This window comes from Lampris incognitus, chromosome 11, assembly GCF_029633865.1.
Source record: "Lampris incognitus isolate fLamInc1 chromosome 11, fLamInc1.hap2, whole genome shotgun sequence".
In the NCBI taxonomy this organism is placed as follows: Eukaryota; Metazoa; Chordata; class Actinopteri; order Lampriformes; family Lampridae; genus Lampris; species Lampris incognitus.
The window spans coordinates 18629896-18647553 of NC_079221.1; the positions used below are offsets into that span (position 1 = coordinate 18629896).

At 43.4% G+C, this 17658-nt stretch overlaps 1 protein-coding gene across 2 annotated transcripts in view; it reads right to left on the reverse strand.

Moving 5' to 3' along the window:
- Nucleotides 1–925: 925 nt before the first annotated feature.
- Nucleotides 926–17658, reverse strand: part of stat4 (signal transducer and activator of transcription 4) — a 38266-nt gene continuing 21533 nt past the window's right edge. For both annotated transcript variants that reach the window (XM_056289054.1, XM_056289053.1), the window contains exons 16-24: nt 9431–9529; nt 8230–8365; nt 7541–7593; nt 6342–6436; nt 5463–5599; nt 4880–5071; nt 3739–3784; nt 2162–2264; nt 926–1647 (exon numbers count right to left, since the gene is read on the reverse strand). In XM_056289054.1, coding sequence (XP_056145029.1) covers nt 1624–1647; nt 2162–2264; nt 3739–3784; nt 4880–5071; nt 5463–5599; nt 6342–6436; nt 7541–7593; nt 8230–8365; nt 9431–9529 — 885 coding nt within the window. In that variant the 3' untranslated portion in view covers nt 926–1623. The remainder of the gene's footprint in view (nt 1648–2161; nt 2265–3738; nt 3785–4879; nt 5072–5462; nt 5600–6341; nt 6437–7540; nt 7594–8229; nt 8366–9430; nt 9530–17658) is intronic.

The following is a 17658-nucleotide window of genomic DNA, read 5'->3' on the forward strand; positions in this document are numbered from 1 at the left end:
GTTTACGACAGTGTACCCCAGGGCACTATGGGTGGGGGGTGGGGGGGTACTGCGGGAGTATTGGGTACCGGGGCAGTTGCTACAAGCCATCCGGTCCTTGTATAAAAGTGAGATGTGTCCGCATTCTTGGCACAAAGTCAAACACGTTTTCGGTGGGTGTCGGACTCCACCAAGGTTGTCCCTTGTCTCCGATTCTGCTTGTGATATTCATGGGCAGGATCTCAAGGCACAGCCAAGGTGAGAATTGCATCTCTGCTCTTCGCAGATGATGTGGTTTTGTTGGCTTCATCAGAACGCGACCTCCAACATGCACTGGGGAGGTTTCCAGCTGAGTGTGAAATGGCCGGGATGAGAGTCAGCATCTCCAAGTTTGAGGCCATGGTTCTCTAAAAGAAAAAATTAGTAGCAGTATGCAGAACATGCGGTTCAAAAATTAGAGACATCACACTGTCCAACTTTGTTCGGCACTTGAAGCTGCGCAGACCTTTAAGTCGGAACTGTTTAAATGGTAGCTAGCTAGTTAGCAAGCCAATGCTTAGTCAACATTAGCTAACAGATAGCTAAGTAACTTGGCTAACTTTCCTAGTTAAATCAATGAGCACTTGAAATATAACATTATCTCTGCATAGCATTGACCCCACAACTAGGCAGTTGGTAACCTAACATTAAATCTTAGCTATCAAGTCAACCAACAATTAGCTGTCTGACATTAGGTTAGGCAGAGGCAGAGGTAGAATAGCCAGGGATGGGCAACTATGTCATTGAACAAGATGATGAAGTACATGACAGATCATCTTGATGAACCTGAGCTCTGGAATAGCCTCACCCTGGAAGACCAGCAAACACTGGATGCTACCATGGCAAGAAACTGATCATTTGACTGATAAATGTAATACAGCCTACAATTTATAGAAGACATGGCAAAATATGGTTTATTTGTTGTGCATATCACTGCAAAAAAAAAAAGGACATACATCCTGTTATAAAATGTTTTTATGTTTATGCAGGTTGTGACAAAAGTAACTGCCTATATTTCAAAAATTAGTAGCAGAGTTTTGATACATACATAGGGAAAAAAATCCAAGCAGCTAAATGCAACAGTTGTATACAATAAAACGAGCCTTATGCTATTTAAATAGCCAGTTTCTTAAACATAGTCAAAAAGGAATGTATACAATGATGAAGTTCAACTGATGCCAGTAAATAGTGCAGGTATGACAGTGTATGAAATAAAGTAATAAATTCATATTTAACACAGTAGATGAAGAAAGAGTTGTAGTAACATTCATATGTCAAAATCACTTAAATGGGTTGGTTTCATAGACACTCGATCAATAATTTGAGATGGAAAAAACAAAAACAAAAAACACGGCTAGTTATTGTTGAGGAATAACAAAAAGCCAAAGACCAAAAGAGAGGCAAACTTTCTAAAAGCACCACTAAATGGATAACATGCAAAATCTGTAAAAAACTAAAAATAAAAGAGATGGCAAACACACAACTATCTTACAAGAGAGCTAAAATTCTGGACATCAATTACATATCTGAATTTAGGTCACTGCTTATCAACAGATTAGGACATTGAATGATGGACGACATCAGTATCCATGGCGTATCTTGCTTTTACTCTGAATATGGAGGACTCATCTATAAACAAGAAAGAAAAGTAAAGTTAATGTGGACTGTTCACAGACGGTGCACAATTTTAGTGTGGTCTCAAAACCTCAAGAAAAACAAACCGCTAGGTAATTTTGTCTTTTACAATCCAGATCAAACTCTGGGGGAAATTGCATACTTTTCAACTATTACCTAAAAAGTTTAAAACCAAAGCTGTGCAAAAGTTTACAACTTTTTCATGAAACTGTTAAACCCCTTTTTGGTGTCATGTGGCTCAGCAACCAGAGAACGGCATTAAAAACTGCAAATGCTAGGGACACAATAGCTGCTGAGTCATCCATATTAAAATCTCACACACAGTACAACTAAAGGTACACTAAAGCAACTTGAAGTCAGAATTAGGATTAGAAATAATTTCACTGGCCAAAAGGTTTTGCACATGTAAAGAATTTGACTTGAGTCGCATAAATCACACTCAATACAATAAAAGATTTGTAAAAGAAGGGTGAAAGAATCCACTAAAAGGAAAGGTATGTAGTCTTACAGTATCAAAGTCTAAGCAGAGGTCTTGACTGAGCATATGAAACTGTCCAGGGGTCATTGGGGGTTCAGGTGACTGGCAGGGAGGTGTGGCGTCGATATTAGATCTAGAACAAGATGGTGAGAAGGTCAATGGAGTAATTGCTTTAGACCGGCTACAAAAGTTCACAAATCTTTACAGGATGAGGGATGTGTTAGTATCATGTGTGGGATTTTTATTGTTGATTTGCTTTGCTTTGAAAGGGATGCTACCAAAGAGAATGACCCCCCCCCACTCACAAACACACACACACACACATACAAAATAGGGATGTATTCGTTTACTTTTGAGAAGTTTCGTCACACTTTTCACACAAAACTTCAGAAAACTAAACAGCTTTATGATTTTGTTAACCATGTCACCTGTGAAAATTCCATCCTAATAAGTCAAGTTTATTTGTATTGCCCAAATTCAGAAGGTAGTCCCGAAGGACTTTACAAGCACTACAATATACAACAGTATACAACATACGACACCCTCTATCCTTGGACCCTAAATCTGAATCAGGAAAAACTCCACAAGGAAAACCTTATCATCAGTCCGGCTTGGTCGGGCGTCCCTACAGACACAATTGGCCTTGTCTGCAGGTGGGAAACCGGATGTGGGTATGTGTCCTGGTCGCTGCACTAGCGCCTCCTGTGGTCAGCCGGGGCGCCTGTTTGGGGGGGAGGGGGAACTGGGGGGAATAGTATGATCCTCCCATGCGCTACAACCCCCTGGTGAACTCCTCGCTGTCAGGTGAAGAGAAGTAGCTGGCGACTCCACATGTATTGGAGGAGGCACGTGGTAGTCTGCAGCCCTCCTCGGATTGGCAGAGAGGGTGGAGTAGCGACCAGGACGGCTCAGAAGAGTGGGATATAAGTGGGGAGAAAAATTGGGGGGGGTAAAAAAAAAAACCTTTTAAGGGGAAAAAAACAGCTAAGCTGCAAACATTGTATGTGCTTTACATCCAGGTAAATTGTTACCAAGTGTGTCCGGGATGAGCAATAATGAAATATGTTGATTAACGAACTTAACTAACAAAAGACCCAACTCAACAAAGGACTTGGATTAGAGCATATTATCATTGTTCATGATCATTTCCATTTTAAATCAGGAGAAAAACGTACGCAGCCGACGGTATCTTTTCTCACCATAGCTCTTGTGATGGCATGAAGAAGAAATTTCTGTTTTAACAGGCCACATTGTTTCTTAGGCTATTAGACAAGGACACCTACATTGTTTTTGTGATTTTTAAAAAAAAAATTTTTTTACTTAGGAGTTGGCGAGTATGGAATCGTTTTGTAATTGATACTTTTTTTTTGTCTGTCTCAATATACTTTACACCCCAAGGAGGAAATGTTCTCACCAGTTGTGGTGCCAGAGTCCAACAACCAGTGCATTGCCCTTTAATCAGGTGGTATCTTGCTCATTTCAGTGGATATGTTCAATGTTCAGTGTATGCCACTATATGAACTGATGATAACATATCATGACAACAATAAAAAAGGAAACTGACAAAGTGTCAAATTTACGACAAAGTTCTAGTGTAGCATACTAACCGCAATTCAGAGATGGGGATCAAGCTAGCTGAAAGGTATGGAGCAACTGAAAAAGATAGAGAAGGTACAGAAGAGGTATTAGCACACTACAATACAGCTAAAAAAACAAAACAAGTAAAAACATAGATTCATATGACAGAGATAAGTATTCTACAATCTAGTTTGCCCATGACAAACACATGCACCAACACACGTTAAAAATTTAGACCAAATGTCTTAAAGTTCTCACAAAATTAAAAATATATATTTTCATTCTTGTTGCCTCTTTTATCTCTACTTCATTTACATCTATTTAACACCATGTTGTGAAATTTTGCAAAAAACAAAGTTTTCTTGGAGCATCCAGGTGGTGTGGCGATCTGTTCCGTTGCCTGGCAGCACGGGGATCGTCGGTTCGAATCCCCGTGTTACCTCCAGCTTGGTCGGGCATCCCTACAGACACAATTGATCGTGTCTGCGGGTGGGAAGCCAGATGTGGGTATGTGTCCTGGTTGCTGCACTAGTGCCTCCTCTGGTCAGTCGGGGCACCTGTTCAAGGGGGAGGGGGAACTGGGGGCAATAGCTTGATCCTCCCACACGCTACGTCTCCCTGGTGAAACTCCTCACTGTCAGGTGAAAAGAGGCAGCTGGCGACTCCACATGTATCGGAGGAGGCATGTGGTAGTCTGCAGCCCTCCCCAGATCGGCAGAAGGGGTGGAGCAGCGACCAGCACGGCTCAGAAGAGTGGGGTAATTGGCCAGATACAATTGGGGAGAAAAAGGGGGGGGGGACAAATTTTCTTTTTGTGTTTATACAAATGTTTTTCTCCGTCTGATAAATACAATACTTTTTTTTTCAGTTACATCGTCCTGTATTGGTGAGGATACACCGACAAAAAATGCCCAATGAAAGCGCAAAATTGAGACAAGACGAGCGATTTTCTATGACCAAATTGAAAAAAAAAACCCCGATAACATATCGATGTCCACATCCTTCTGAAGATGGCTTGCCATTATCGACTGACTAGTCAAACCGATCTCCCCTCCCCTCACAAAGTCCTACCGGACCGGACCGTTCCATTTCATATGCACGACAGATGGAGGAAGGTGGCTGTGCTCTGAATGGCATTTTGCATAACCTTCAAAATATGGCCCCGCTTACCTTTGTTCTGAGGGCTGTTATAAAGCCGACCAAAGGCCTCATCTTTGGGTATGTCCGGGTAGAGGAACTTCAGCGGGTTCTCAGGGACCACCCCGTCTGAGATCACTTTGTAGTCTCGTATGATGTCGGCAAATGGAAGAGCACTAAGGCGGCTTTTGGTGTATGGTTCCACTGAATTGAACTTTGCCTCACCTGTCATGAAAAAAAAAATTACGAGTTGCAGCCCACTAGAACACAATATAGTGGACGGTCAATCAGATAAGTTAAAATGGAGCAGACCTGGATCAAAATCTATTTTGTTTTTAAGTCTTCCTGATAGTTTATCATTACTAAATAGGCCTTCTGCATGAGACATAAATTAAGGGGCTTAAAATTAAGACAATCACAGGAAAGCCAATCATGACTGCTTAAAAGGTAACAGCTACAGACTTATAATACAAGTTGTGAAAACATTTATTCTGGATCTCTCTCTCGTCCTCCTGGATGATCTTTATCCTTTTACCACTACTAAAACGTTGTTAAAGAATATTCACAATTCATAAAACAAGTCCAGTAAAATAAAAGCTAACCAGTAAGTGCTCACCATTGTCACCATATTCCACCCAGGTAAAGGTGATCCCTCCAAGGTGACTCTCACTGAAGCGTAACAGGAAGGTCCCGGACCCTCTGTCCTTCAGTAGCACTCGCTCCATCTCTTTGCTTACAAAACCCATGATGTAGCTACCGGGAACAGACAAAAAACAAAAACAAAAAAAAAACAAAAACAACAACAAAACAATCACTTTCTGTCCTACCTTTATTTCTTCACCAAGCACTTCGCTCTGTCACATGTGAACATCCTGGGGGTATCTAATACACCAACTGTGTATCAATGTATTACTAATTCTACTGGTGCCCTCAGTGAAAAATAAAAACAGACTCATTAATTAATTGATGATTAGAATGTCAGCAAACTGCTTAAAAGACTAAATGTGTTGTTTATTACACTGCCGACTTCCTCCGTGTAGAGATTTTATGTTTTAATTAAGCATCAGAGTTGCTGACACAGCCTATCATCAAGTTCAAAATGTGATGAAAAGATTTGTTTAACATTATCTTCTAAGTTTCTGTTGGACCGATATACTGTGATTATGCTATAGTATTTGGCATTACATATGCCTATATGTTTTTTTTAAATCCATATAAAAATGTTGGGGACCGGGTCTGAACTGATTTAGAGTGAATCCAATTTCCTTGTCTGACTTCAAGGGTAGAGGCACCTCGGTGTTGAACTCATATCATCTCCAGAACCAAGAAAAACCCCTTACCTTGACAACTTAATATCACAGGATGACTTTCTCTTACGCTCTTATTATTAGAGATTAAGGTGCTCTTAGTGGGTCAGTGTGTGTGAGCTACATCTTCCACAGAGATTTTCGAAGGAGAAGGTCAGGGGGTGATGGCGGAGGCTTGGATCGCTTACTTGTCATTCCAGACTGGCAGCAAGTGCTTACGAATAAGCTCCAGGATGGAATCCAGCCACATCCAGAAACTGAAGGGCTTCCCTGGAATATTCTCCTTAGAGAAGGAATGAGAAATAGAGATAAATGAGATTTGTTCAGTATTCTTCCACCACACCTATTCTGGCTTTGAAGCAGGGCTGCATGATACAGTAAAAAAAATTTTTTTTTAAAAATCATATAGCGATTATTTTGACAGATATTAAGATTGCGATATGATTCACAATTAGTGGGAATGATCCTTTTTGCATCAGTTTTAATTTTCATTGGAGAAAATCATGAGGATGTGACATTTGTTGGGGTCTGTACCAAAGAAATATGTTTTCCTATATCAAGATTTGTAGGCCAGGGCCTCTTTGCAGCACTTTTTTTTTAAGGATGTTTTTTTTTGGCATTTTTCAGCTTTATTGACAGCGATAGTTGAGAGAGACAGGAAAGGCAGGAGAGAGAGGGGATGACATGAAGCAAAATTAATAAAGCATATCAACAAAACAAAAAAAGGGCCTGGCCGGACCCAAACCCAGGCCGCTGCAGCAAGGACTCAGCCCCATGTGGCACGTGCCCCACCAGGTGAGCCACTGGAGCGCCCCCCTGAAATTTGAGTTAAGTGGCCAGAGTCGGACACATGTCAAAGATTCTATATGAACCGCATTTCAAACCACCTATGAACATGGTTTGAATTTGATTTGTGATTTTTTTTTGGTGTGTTTTTTTTTTGCCATCCAGACTCGATAAACGCAATCTAGAGTTTTGTGTGGACACGGTATACATTTTCAATAATCTCATTAATATCAGTATAAATATGTTGTCATGATAATGCATCTGTTTACTGAACCTTCCCAGCTCTGTTGAATCACGATGACTCAAAATTCTCCATAATGCTGCTAACACTTTTCTGTCACCCATGCACACAAATTTGCATATTTTTGTCATTTTTAATGTATTTCAGTTACCATGTGACATAAATTAAACTCTGCACACCAGGCAGTTGACAGGATGGGTAGTCAAAGGGACTGTTGCATAATGTTCACTATAAAATGGTGATCAGTGAGGCGGGGAGCATAGAATTTGTGAGTGCTCTGGTTCCTAGGTGGCATGATCATATTTGAAAAAAGACCATGTGCGGTTCTGCAGTTTGAAAGCACTGAAAAAGTCAACTTACCTTCGAGAACTTGGGCCAGGAAACTTGACAGTCCCCATAGGAGGCTTCCTGACCTACATACAATGAGATATATGGCATTGAGTTCATTTTAAGGCTTGACAATCAGCACTTTGAAAAAAAATCATATTAGTTAATAGCATTGAGTGCATCTGGGTGGTCTAGCCTTGTCAACCAGACTATTCTCACATGGTGATCAGACTGCAAATGTTATCCTGCGAGTCTTGTCTGGGTAGCAGTAAAAAGCCTGACTTCAAGTTTGTGTAAAACAAGGCCAGTCACATGCCTATCAAGTTTCTTGCCCAGTTTGTTCACAAGTTGTCCCTCATTTAGATGATTTCAAGCAACCTTCAACGTCTTCTTTTGGCTTATTCCCTGTTTCTCAGGGGTCACCACAGTGGACTTTACAGTTTCCACTGGTACCACTGGTGGCCATTGTTAACTCGGGCCTTGACCAATCTGGTATGGGGCCTCAACCAAGGGTTGATTTGGCAAAATGTTACATCAGATGCCCTTCCTGACACAACCACTAACTTTATGGACAGGGGCACAGGTAACGCGCTGGATGCCATCCCAGTATTCATGGACTTGTGCCCATGTCTGTCACCACCTTCACCCCCCCCCCATTGGTAATGCAGGAACCCAGCTGTCAACCAAAAGCAATCATTTTAAAAATCAGCTGGCTGACATACCGAGGAGCTTCTCTCCCAGCATGGTGAGCTGCTCCCTGTCGAGGCCCCGTCCGGCGAAGGTGGAGAACTGCCAGCTGAGGACTTCAGACAGCTGGCTCCAAGTTGCCCGAGGTGGGTTTCCAAAGAACCCCAGATTCTACAGACAAGACAGGGGAAACTTAGTGAACATGGGGGTGGTGCTGTGGTGAGGTATGTGTTATGTGACATGGAAAAATAGGATGCCATTTCTGAATTTATGTCAAGAGCTGCAGAATGTTAATTGATGTAAAATTGCTGTTTTGCAACCTATTTACATGAAGTGCACCTGCAGTGGAGATGTACATTTATTAATTTACAGGAATTACAGGAATTAGGTAAATCTTTTTGACCAGTGAAAGAGGGGAGGCCATCTCGCTGTAACTGAGAGTTTTATCAACAATGTGTGTGTGTGTGTGTGTGTGTGTGTGTGTGTGTGTGTGAGAGAGAGAGAGAGAGAGAGAGAGAGAGAGAGAGCTTTTCTCTTGGATGGAAGGGATTGAGAGAGAAAAAAGGTGAAAGAGGACACAATAGGCGTTTCAGTCTAAATACGTCCACATTTCTGAGTATGCCTTGCATACTACTCCCTGGGTTTATTGTTCTACCATAACCTGTATGATTTTATGTATATTGAATTTGCAGTAGTCAGCATTTTACACATACTAAATATGCAATGTTCAGATATGCAGATATATAGTTCCATCTATCCATTATCCAAACTGCTTATCCTACTCAGGGTTACGGAATGCAGGAGCCTATCCCAGCAGTCATTGGATGGCGGCGGGAAGACACCCTGGACAAGCCGCCAGTCCATCACAGGGCCAACACACACACACACACACACACACACACACACACACACACACACACTCCCACCTAGGGACAATTTAGTATGGCCAATTCACCTGACCGACACGTCTTTGGACTGTGGGAGGAAACCGGAGCACCCAGAGGAAACCCACGCAGACACGGGGAGAACATGCAAACTCCACACAGAGGACAACCTGGGACGACCCCCAAGGTTGGACTACCCTGGGGCTCAAACCCAGGACCTTCTTGCTGAGGCGACTGCGCTAACCACTGCACCACCCACAGATATTTCTATGCATAATCATAATCATAATAATGGAAATTAGTTAAAAAGTACTTTTCATGACTCTATAAAGATATTACAGGCTTGGCTCACCCTTGGTTCATCTGTCAGAAGGTTGTACCACATGACTGATGCCCAACCACCAGGAAGCTGGCAGACATTTGAAATGACCACAAGTGGAAGAGAACATGTCTGGGGAAAAAAAAGGATCCATGCACAACAAATGAGATACATCATGAATGTGTTCCCCTAAATCATAAGCATAAACCCTGAGGACATTTCATCCTGGCAAATCTTGTTTCATATGCACGATATAAACACTTTTTGCTGCCTTTCAGCAGGGATTTCAGAGTCCAGGAATCTTTCAAATCCATTCCACATATGTTCTGTAAAAATGTCCAACTTTGTAAAGTCTCGACCACCCCCTCTCCTTCTCTTGTCTTTCACTATGCTCCATTTTCATTTAATTTTGGAGGCACCAACCAACATGTTTCCTTTAACAGGTTTGGCTTGTTGTGTGGAGCTGAGGTAAACTGAATACCAGCTGCAGTAATCACAAAGCAATTGTTGTCATATCCACCACGGAGGACAAGAAGATCTGTCTTCAGTTTTTTATTATTTTTTTTTTTGGTATGAGTTTGATTTTATTTATTTTTTTGTGCTGGGTGCAAGTGTTAGACCAAAAACTTAAAAAAGCAAGTTTTCAAACCCCAAGACGATCTTGACTTCCAAAAAAAAAAAAAAAATCACCCAACACACTTTAGATCTTGCTCTTCTTGCTTTTCTTTTTTTTTTCCAAAATAATTTTATTGCTTTTCACACAGGAAGGCAAGTGCATGTATACAGTTATACAGTAGAATTAAGAATGATTGTGTTAGCAGTGGAACAATAAAAACAACAGTGTTATAATTGTCTTGCTAGTGATACAAAAACCCATCCCTCAAAGCAAGCCCACCCAATTCTCGAACCCCCCCACCGCATCACCCATCCCATGAACCCTCTTCCCCACCCTCCACTCCAGTCCCCCCCCCTGCCCACTATCCCGCCTGTTCCCCTGGGGTCACATTCATACACACACATTCATTTCAAGGGAGAGGGGAAGGAGGAGAAAAAAAAAAGGGGGGGGCAACTAAAGAGAGTTGAGAGAAAACATGGTAAATGAAGAGAGATGGTAAACTAAAAGGAATAAAATAAGGATAACATGAAAAGAGTGAATAATGAATAATAAAAAAGAGGGGGGGTTGGGGTCAGCTCTGATCAGTCAGTTTCTTCATTGATAGTTAAGGTGTCAATGTGTTCTAAGAGGGGTTGCCAAGTTTTAAGGAATGTCTGTAGAGAACCCTTTAATGAGTATCTAATTTTCTCAAGCTTGATGCAGTGTAGTATCTGCTGAATCCAGCTATTGTGAGTGGGAGGGGAAGAGTGGGTCGATTTAAGAAGTATGAGCCTTCGGGCAAGTAGAGTAGTAAATGCAATAACTTGGTTTGTGGCCTTAAGAAACATAGGTTGGGATTCGGCAACTCCAAGGAGGGCAGTGAGAGGGACAGGGTCTATCACTGTCTCCGAGACGGTACTTAATGTATCAAAAATTTTTGTCCAGAACTCAGCAAGCCGCGGACATGACCAGAACATATGTATGTAATCAGCTGGAGACTGTTTACATCTGTTACATGAGTCTGTTCTGTCTGGATAAATCCTAGCTAGTCTAGCGTTGGTATAGTGGACTCTATGTAAAAACCTTACACTGCAATAACCTGTGTCTTGCACATATACACTCACCGGCCACTTTATTAGGCACACCTGTCCAACTGCTCGTTAACGCAAATTTCTAATCAGCCAATCACATGGCAGCAACTCAATGCATTTAGGCATGTAGACATGGTCAAGACGATCTGCTGTAGTTCAAACCGAGCATCAGAATGGGGAAGAAAGGGGATTTAAGTGACTTTGAACGTGGCATGGTTGTTGGTGCCAGACGGGCTGGTCTGAGTATTTCAGAAACTGCTGATCTACTGGGATTTTCACGCACAACCATCTCTAGGGTTTACAGAGAATGGTCCGAAAAAGAGAAAATATCCAGTGAGCGGCAGTTCTGTGGGCGAAAATGCCTTGTTGATGCCAGAGGTCAGGAGAATGGCCAGACTGGTTCGAGCTGATAGAAAGGCAACAGTAACTCAAATAACCACTCATTACAACCGAGGTATGCAGAAGAGCATCTCTGAACGCACAACACGTCGAACCTTGAGGCAGATGGGCTACAGCAGCAGAAGACCACACCGGGTGCCACTCCTGTCAGCTAAGAACAGAAAACTGAGGCTACAATTCGCACAGGCTCACCAAAATTGGACAATAGAAGATTGGAAAAACGTTGCCTGGTCTGATGAGTCTCGATTTCTGCTGCGACATTCGGATGGTAGGGTCAGAATTTGGCGTAAACAACATGAAAGCATGGATCCATCCTGCCTTGTATCAACGGTTCAGGCTGGTGGTGGTGGTGTAATGGTGTGGGGGATATTTTCTTGGCACACTTTGGGCCCCTTAGTACCAATTGAGCATCGTGTCAATGCCACAGCCTACCTGAGTATTGTTGCTGACTATGTCCATCCCTTTATGACCACAGTGTTCCCATCTTCTGATGGCTACTTCCAGCAGGATAACGCGCCATGTCATAAAGCTCGAATCATCTCAGACTGGTTTCTTGAACATGACAATGAGTTCACTGTACTCAAATGGCCTTCACAGTCACCAGATCTCAATCCAATAGAGCACCTTTGGGATGTGGTGGACCGGGAGATTCGCATCATGGATGTGCAGCGGACAAATCTGCAGCAACTGCGTGATGCTATCATGTCAATATGGACCAAACTCTCTGAGGAATGTTTCCAGTACCTTGTTGAATCTATGCCACGAAGGATTAAGGCAGTTCTGAAGGCAAAAGGGGGTCCAACCCGGTACTAGCAAGGTGTACCTAATAAAGTGGCCAGTGAGTGTAGAAGAAGTGTGTACAAGGTCTAGTGCCTGCCACCATTGTTCATCTGTCATAGTGGTCCCGAGGTCCTGGTCCCAAGCGGCTCTCAGGGAGTCTAGGTGAGTTGGGTTTAGTCTGAGTATGTTATTGTATAGGATTGAGATGAGACCCTTACGACTAGCGTCTGGACACAGAAACGAGTCTAACTGTGTTTCTGGTGGGCGACCAGGGAACTGTGGGAACTGGTTTTTAACAAAGTGCCTGATTTGGAAGAAGCGGAACAGGTGGGTGTGTGGAAGGTTAAATTTTGTTGACAGCTCTGCAAAGGAGGAGAAAACACCATTAGCGTAGAGATTGTAGATGGTTAATAGTCCTTTTTCTGACCAAATTTGGAACACTGGATCAGAGCAAGATGGTAAGAAGAGGTGGTTTCTATATACTGGGGCTAGACCCGTTGGAAAGTGCAGGCAAAACTGCTTCCTAAAGTGGTTCCAGATCCTTAAAGTGTTTGTGACTACTGGGTTCTGTGATATTTTTCTAGCTGAGGGGGGTAACTGCGAGCAGACCACCGACCAGAGTGAGAGACGTGTTGAGGCCAGCTCCATCTGTGCCCAGAGAGGCAGGTTATCCTGTGCCGCCGTGGTTTTCCAGAAGAGAATCTTACCGATATTACACGCCCAGTAATAGTAGCGGATATTTGGCAAGGCCAGACCACCTTCACACTTGGGGAGTTGAAGGGCTGAGCTTTTGATACGTGCCCTTTTACTGCCCCACAGAAATTAGTTAATCATCTGATTGAGTGTAGAAAAAAAAAGATTTCTTGATGAAAATCGGGACGTGGAGGAACACATAAAGAAAACGAGGAGCAACTGTCATTTTAATCAGATTTGCGCGTCCTGAAAGAGATAGAGGGAGGGAGGACCACCTAGACAGGTCAGACCTAAGACGATCTAACAGGGGTTGGACATTTTTTGCGAATAGCTCAGTACAAGATTTGGTGAAGAAGACTCCTAAGTATTTGAATCCCTCGGTGACTCGTCTAAAGGGAAATGGAGCCTGGGGGAGTCTCTCCGCGGGAGGGTTAATAGGTAGATATTCACTTTTCTGGAGGTTAAGTTTGTATCCAGAAAGCTTTTTGAATTGTTCCAGAATGTTCAGGATTACGGGAATGGAAGACAGTGGGTTGGAAACGTAGAGCAGCAAATCGTCAGCGTATAAGGACAGTTTATGAGACACCCCAAACCGTGTAATGCCCTTAAATCTGTCCTCTCCACGGAGTCAAAGGGCTAGTGGTTCCACGGCCAAGGCCAACAATAATGGGGATAATGGACAACCTTGGCGGGTGCCGTGGTAGAGTGAGAACTGGCTTGATCTAGTGCCATTAATATAGACCGACGCTACAGGGGAGGAGTACAGGACTTTTATCCAAGAGACAAAATTGGCACCTAGACCAAATTTTTCAAGTATGTAAAACAAGTACCCCCACTCCACCCTGTCAAATGCCTTTTCCGCGTCCAAGGAGAGCACTATTTCAGGTGAGTCGGTGGCGGAGGAAAAGAGTATATTAAACAACCTTCTAGTGTTAAAAAAGGATTGTCTTCCGTGGATGAAACCCGTCTGATCGGGGTGAATCAGAGCCGGCACGACTTTTTGGAGACGACACGACAGAACCTTGGCCAGTATTTTTAAGTCCACATTAAGAAGAGAGATCGGCCTGTAACTGCCACAGAGGAGTGGGTCCTTAGAATTTTTGAGCAGCAGTGCAATTGAAGCCTCTGATAAAGTAGAGGGCAAACAGCCTACTAAGAAGGCATCATTGTAGACCCTCACTAAGATTGGGGCGAGTACTTTTGAAAAGGTTTTATAGAACTCAGTGGTGTAGCCATCAGGCCCAGGTGCCTTACTGCTTTGTAGTGACTTTATTGCATCCTTAACTTCTAGAATTGTTATGGGAGTGCCCAGCTCGCTAGAGTCATCCACCTGGGGAAGAGTCAATAGATCTAGAGGATTCAAGTTGTCCCAGTCAAACAGTGATGACTCGGATGAGTATAATTTAGAGTAGTATTCAGAGAAGACGTTACTAATTTTTATAGGGTCTGTTGTGACCTTGCCAGTGTGTGACTGTATTTTAGGTATCAGCAGGGATGTACTTTCCGCACGTGCTTGGTATGCAAGAAGTTTTCCTGGCTTATCTCCCTGTTCGAAAAAGCGCTGTCTGGTACGTAGGAGGAGTCTCTCAACTTGACCGGTTGATAGTAAATCGTACTGCGATTGAAGTTGAAGCCTTTTTGTATATAGAGCTGGAGAGGGGTTCTGTGAGTATTGTCTATCCAGTTCTCGTACTGCATCTGAAATTTCTATCAATTTTGAATGTTCTTGCTTCTTGAAATGGGAGACAAATGAAATTATATGTCCGCGGAGGCACGCCTTAAAGGACTCCCAAAGTGTGCCACTACTAACATCTGATGTGTCATTTATGTCAAAGAAGACCTGAATTTGTGTAACAAGAAAGCTTTAAAAATCCGGCTCAGCTAATAAATGTCTATTAAATGTCCATGGTTTGGAAGGTGGTCTGCTATGAGGGAAGTTAACTTCTACAGATGTGGGGGCGTGGTCAGAGATAACTATGCTGTGATAGTCACAGGAGCGAACATTGTGAGTTAGATTATTATCAAGTAAAAAGGAATCTATCCGTGAATAAGTGTGGTGAACGTGTGAGAAGAATGAGTAAACCTTGTTGGAGGGGAATTTAGTTCTCCAAGGGTCTATTAAGCCCAGTTGCTCAGCATGATATTTCAAAATGTTGGCGGACTTTGACATTGTTGAGAGTCTGGAGGATGACCTGTCTAGTACTGTATCCTGAACCTGATTGAAGTCCCCACCAATAATAATATAGTGATCATTGATATTAGGTAAGGAGGAGAAAAAATTAGACATGAATTTGTCGTCATCCCAGGTTGGAGCATACAGTGAGGCCAGGACCACGGGAGTATTCTGTAATCTACCTGTCACTATAACATAACGACCATTGGTGTCGGCTATGGTGGTGACTGGTTCAAAAGCCACATTCTTGTTTATAATAATTGCGGCACCTCTAGCTCTCTCAGAGAAATCTGAGTGGAACAGGTGTCCCATCCATGATCTTTTGATTCGAGAAATGTCTGAGGTGCGGATATGTGTCTCCTGTAAAAAACAAAGGTCACCTTTAAGATGCTGCAAGTGAGTGGTCACCTTGTTAGCTTTGATGGCAGTATTCATCCCTTTAACATTCCAGGAGATGAAGCGGATGTTTCTACCACTCACTGACACGGTTCCCTAAGTCGTACCTGTATCTGAAATTGAGCTGAGAGGGGGGGGGGCAAAAAAGGCGGGGGGCAAAAGGGGGACCAACACGCATCATACACTCACACACATACTCACCCCAGGGGGGCCCCAGTCCCGCAGGAAACTGCAAGCTTACGTATCTCCCTGGATACAATCCTTCCTGGATAAACATATCCTTCCCAAGTTAATCTCCCTCCCCAATGAAATAAAACAATTCCCATCTTAAACCTTTGTATAGAGAAATGTAAAACATAGAACATTATGTATGAAGAGAGGGAAAGTGAAAAAAAAGACTGTAATGGTCGGTTCTGACATCCCTTCTCAAGCATACCTTTCTCAAATATTAAACTAAATATGGCCAGTCAACTGTGCTGGGTGTAGCATTAACATCAGGCACGGAAGCACCCATCTGTGTACTTACAAGTAACGTAGCCCAACAGTGATCAGAAATGAAAGAAAAATAAAAGCAACATATGAACCAGCATGGAACCTTTAAGCGCAGTCAGTAATAACATGTTAACGTTAAGTAACCTGTAACGTTGGTCAAATAAACAAGAGGCAGGAGAAAGTAACGTTACCGACATAATAAGTCCAGCGGTGTCAGCTGTGCATTGTTCAGAGTCCAGTGTGGTCGCGATTCTGATTGGAACTGGAAGCGGCCAAACCCGCATATACGTGAGCTCAAGTCCCAAATATGATGTAAAAAAAAACATGAAACATTTGGATTTGAGAAAAAAAAACGCTGTTACCAAACACAACAACGAAGTCTCCATCAAAAGTGTATGCGCAGTAGCGTGGGTAAGAACCGATCTGTAGTCTGTGGTGACGTTAGCGTCTGGCGGTGTTCCGCTGGCCAGCCACCGTTAGCTAGCCAGCAGCACGCCAGCCAACGCCAATGCTAACGCTAGCGTTAGCCCAAGACTTGCCCGAGCCAGCCAACGTTAGCTATGTTAGCATGTCAAAGCTAGCGAGTCAGCCAATTAGCCGTTTAGCTACCGCGTTACCATTAGCCACATACCGTATCGGAGCGACGTGGAGTGCCTGGTTTATGGAGCTGATTTACGAGTGACTGCTCAAAAGATATTTCTTAGCTGCATCCACAGACGAAAGCCGCACCCTGTCTCCGTTCCCCGTCGTAATCATCAACCTGGCTGGGTACTGGAGGCTGGGCTTGAGACCACGCTGGTAGAGTTGCTGCATCACTTCACGGTAGGGAGCCCGCTGTTCCTGCACATCAGGGCTGTAGTCTTGGTAGAAGGTGATCGGCTTGTTCTGATAGCGGAGCTCTGCTCTGACCCTGGCTCTGCTCGTCTTCTCCGGGCCTCGCGGAGCACTTTCTCTTTCGTTTAGAAGTTGTGGAACCGAATAATGACAGGCCTCGGTCTTTCGCCCGGTCCTGGTTTCGCTGTCAGTGACCTGTGGGCCCTGTCAAGTTCGGGGAGGTTGGGCAAGATCTCAGTCCCCAGGAGCTGGTGCAGGAATTCGGAGAAAAAAGCGGTTGGTTGTGGACCCTCGACCGATTCTGGGAGCCCAACGATGCGGATGTTGCTGCGTCTGCTCCGGGATTCGAGATCTGCGGTTTTAGCTTTTAATTTGGCGTTACTGGTCATCAGTTCGTTGCACTTAGTTTCCAGTGCCTTCAGGCGATCGTCGGTAGATACAGCGCTTGTCTCTAGAGAGGTGATCCGCTGCCCCTGATCAGTTACCGTTAGCTGTATCATGTCGAGTTTGTTTTCCAGTGGGGAGATGGCCATCTTGAATTCTGCAGAGAGAGCTTCCTTGTGGGTTTCAAGCAGGCTGACAATGGCAGCCATGCTCACAGCGCCATTAGCCATGCTAGTAGTCTGGTCGATGACAGCTTCAACTTTAGACATGTCAGGGTCTTTTTTGTTCCTCTCTGACTTCTTATTTACTGGTTTACCTTCAGGCTTCGATTGGCTCATGTTTTTAGCAAGCTAGCGCAGTTTAAGATGTAATAATTCGAAATGCGTTTGGGAGGGAGAGTGAAGCGCACCTACTCCTCAGCCAC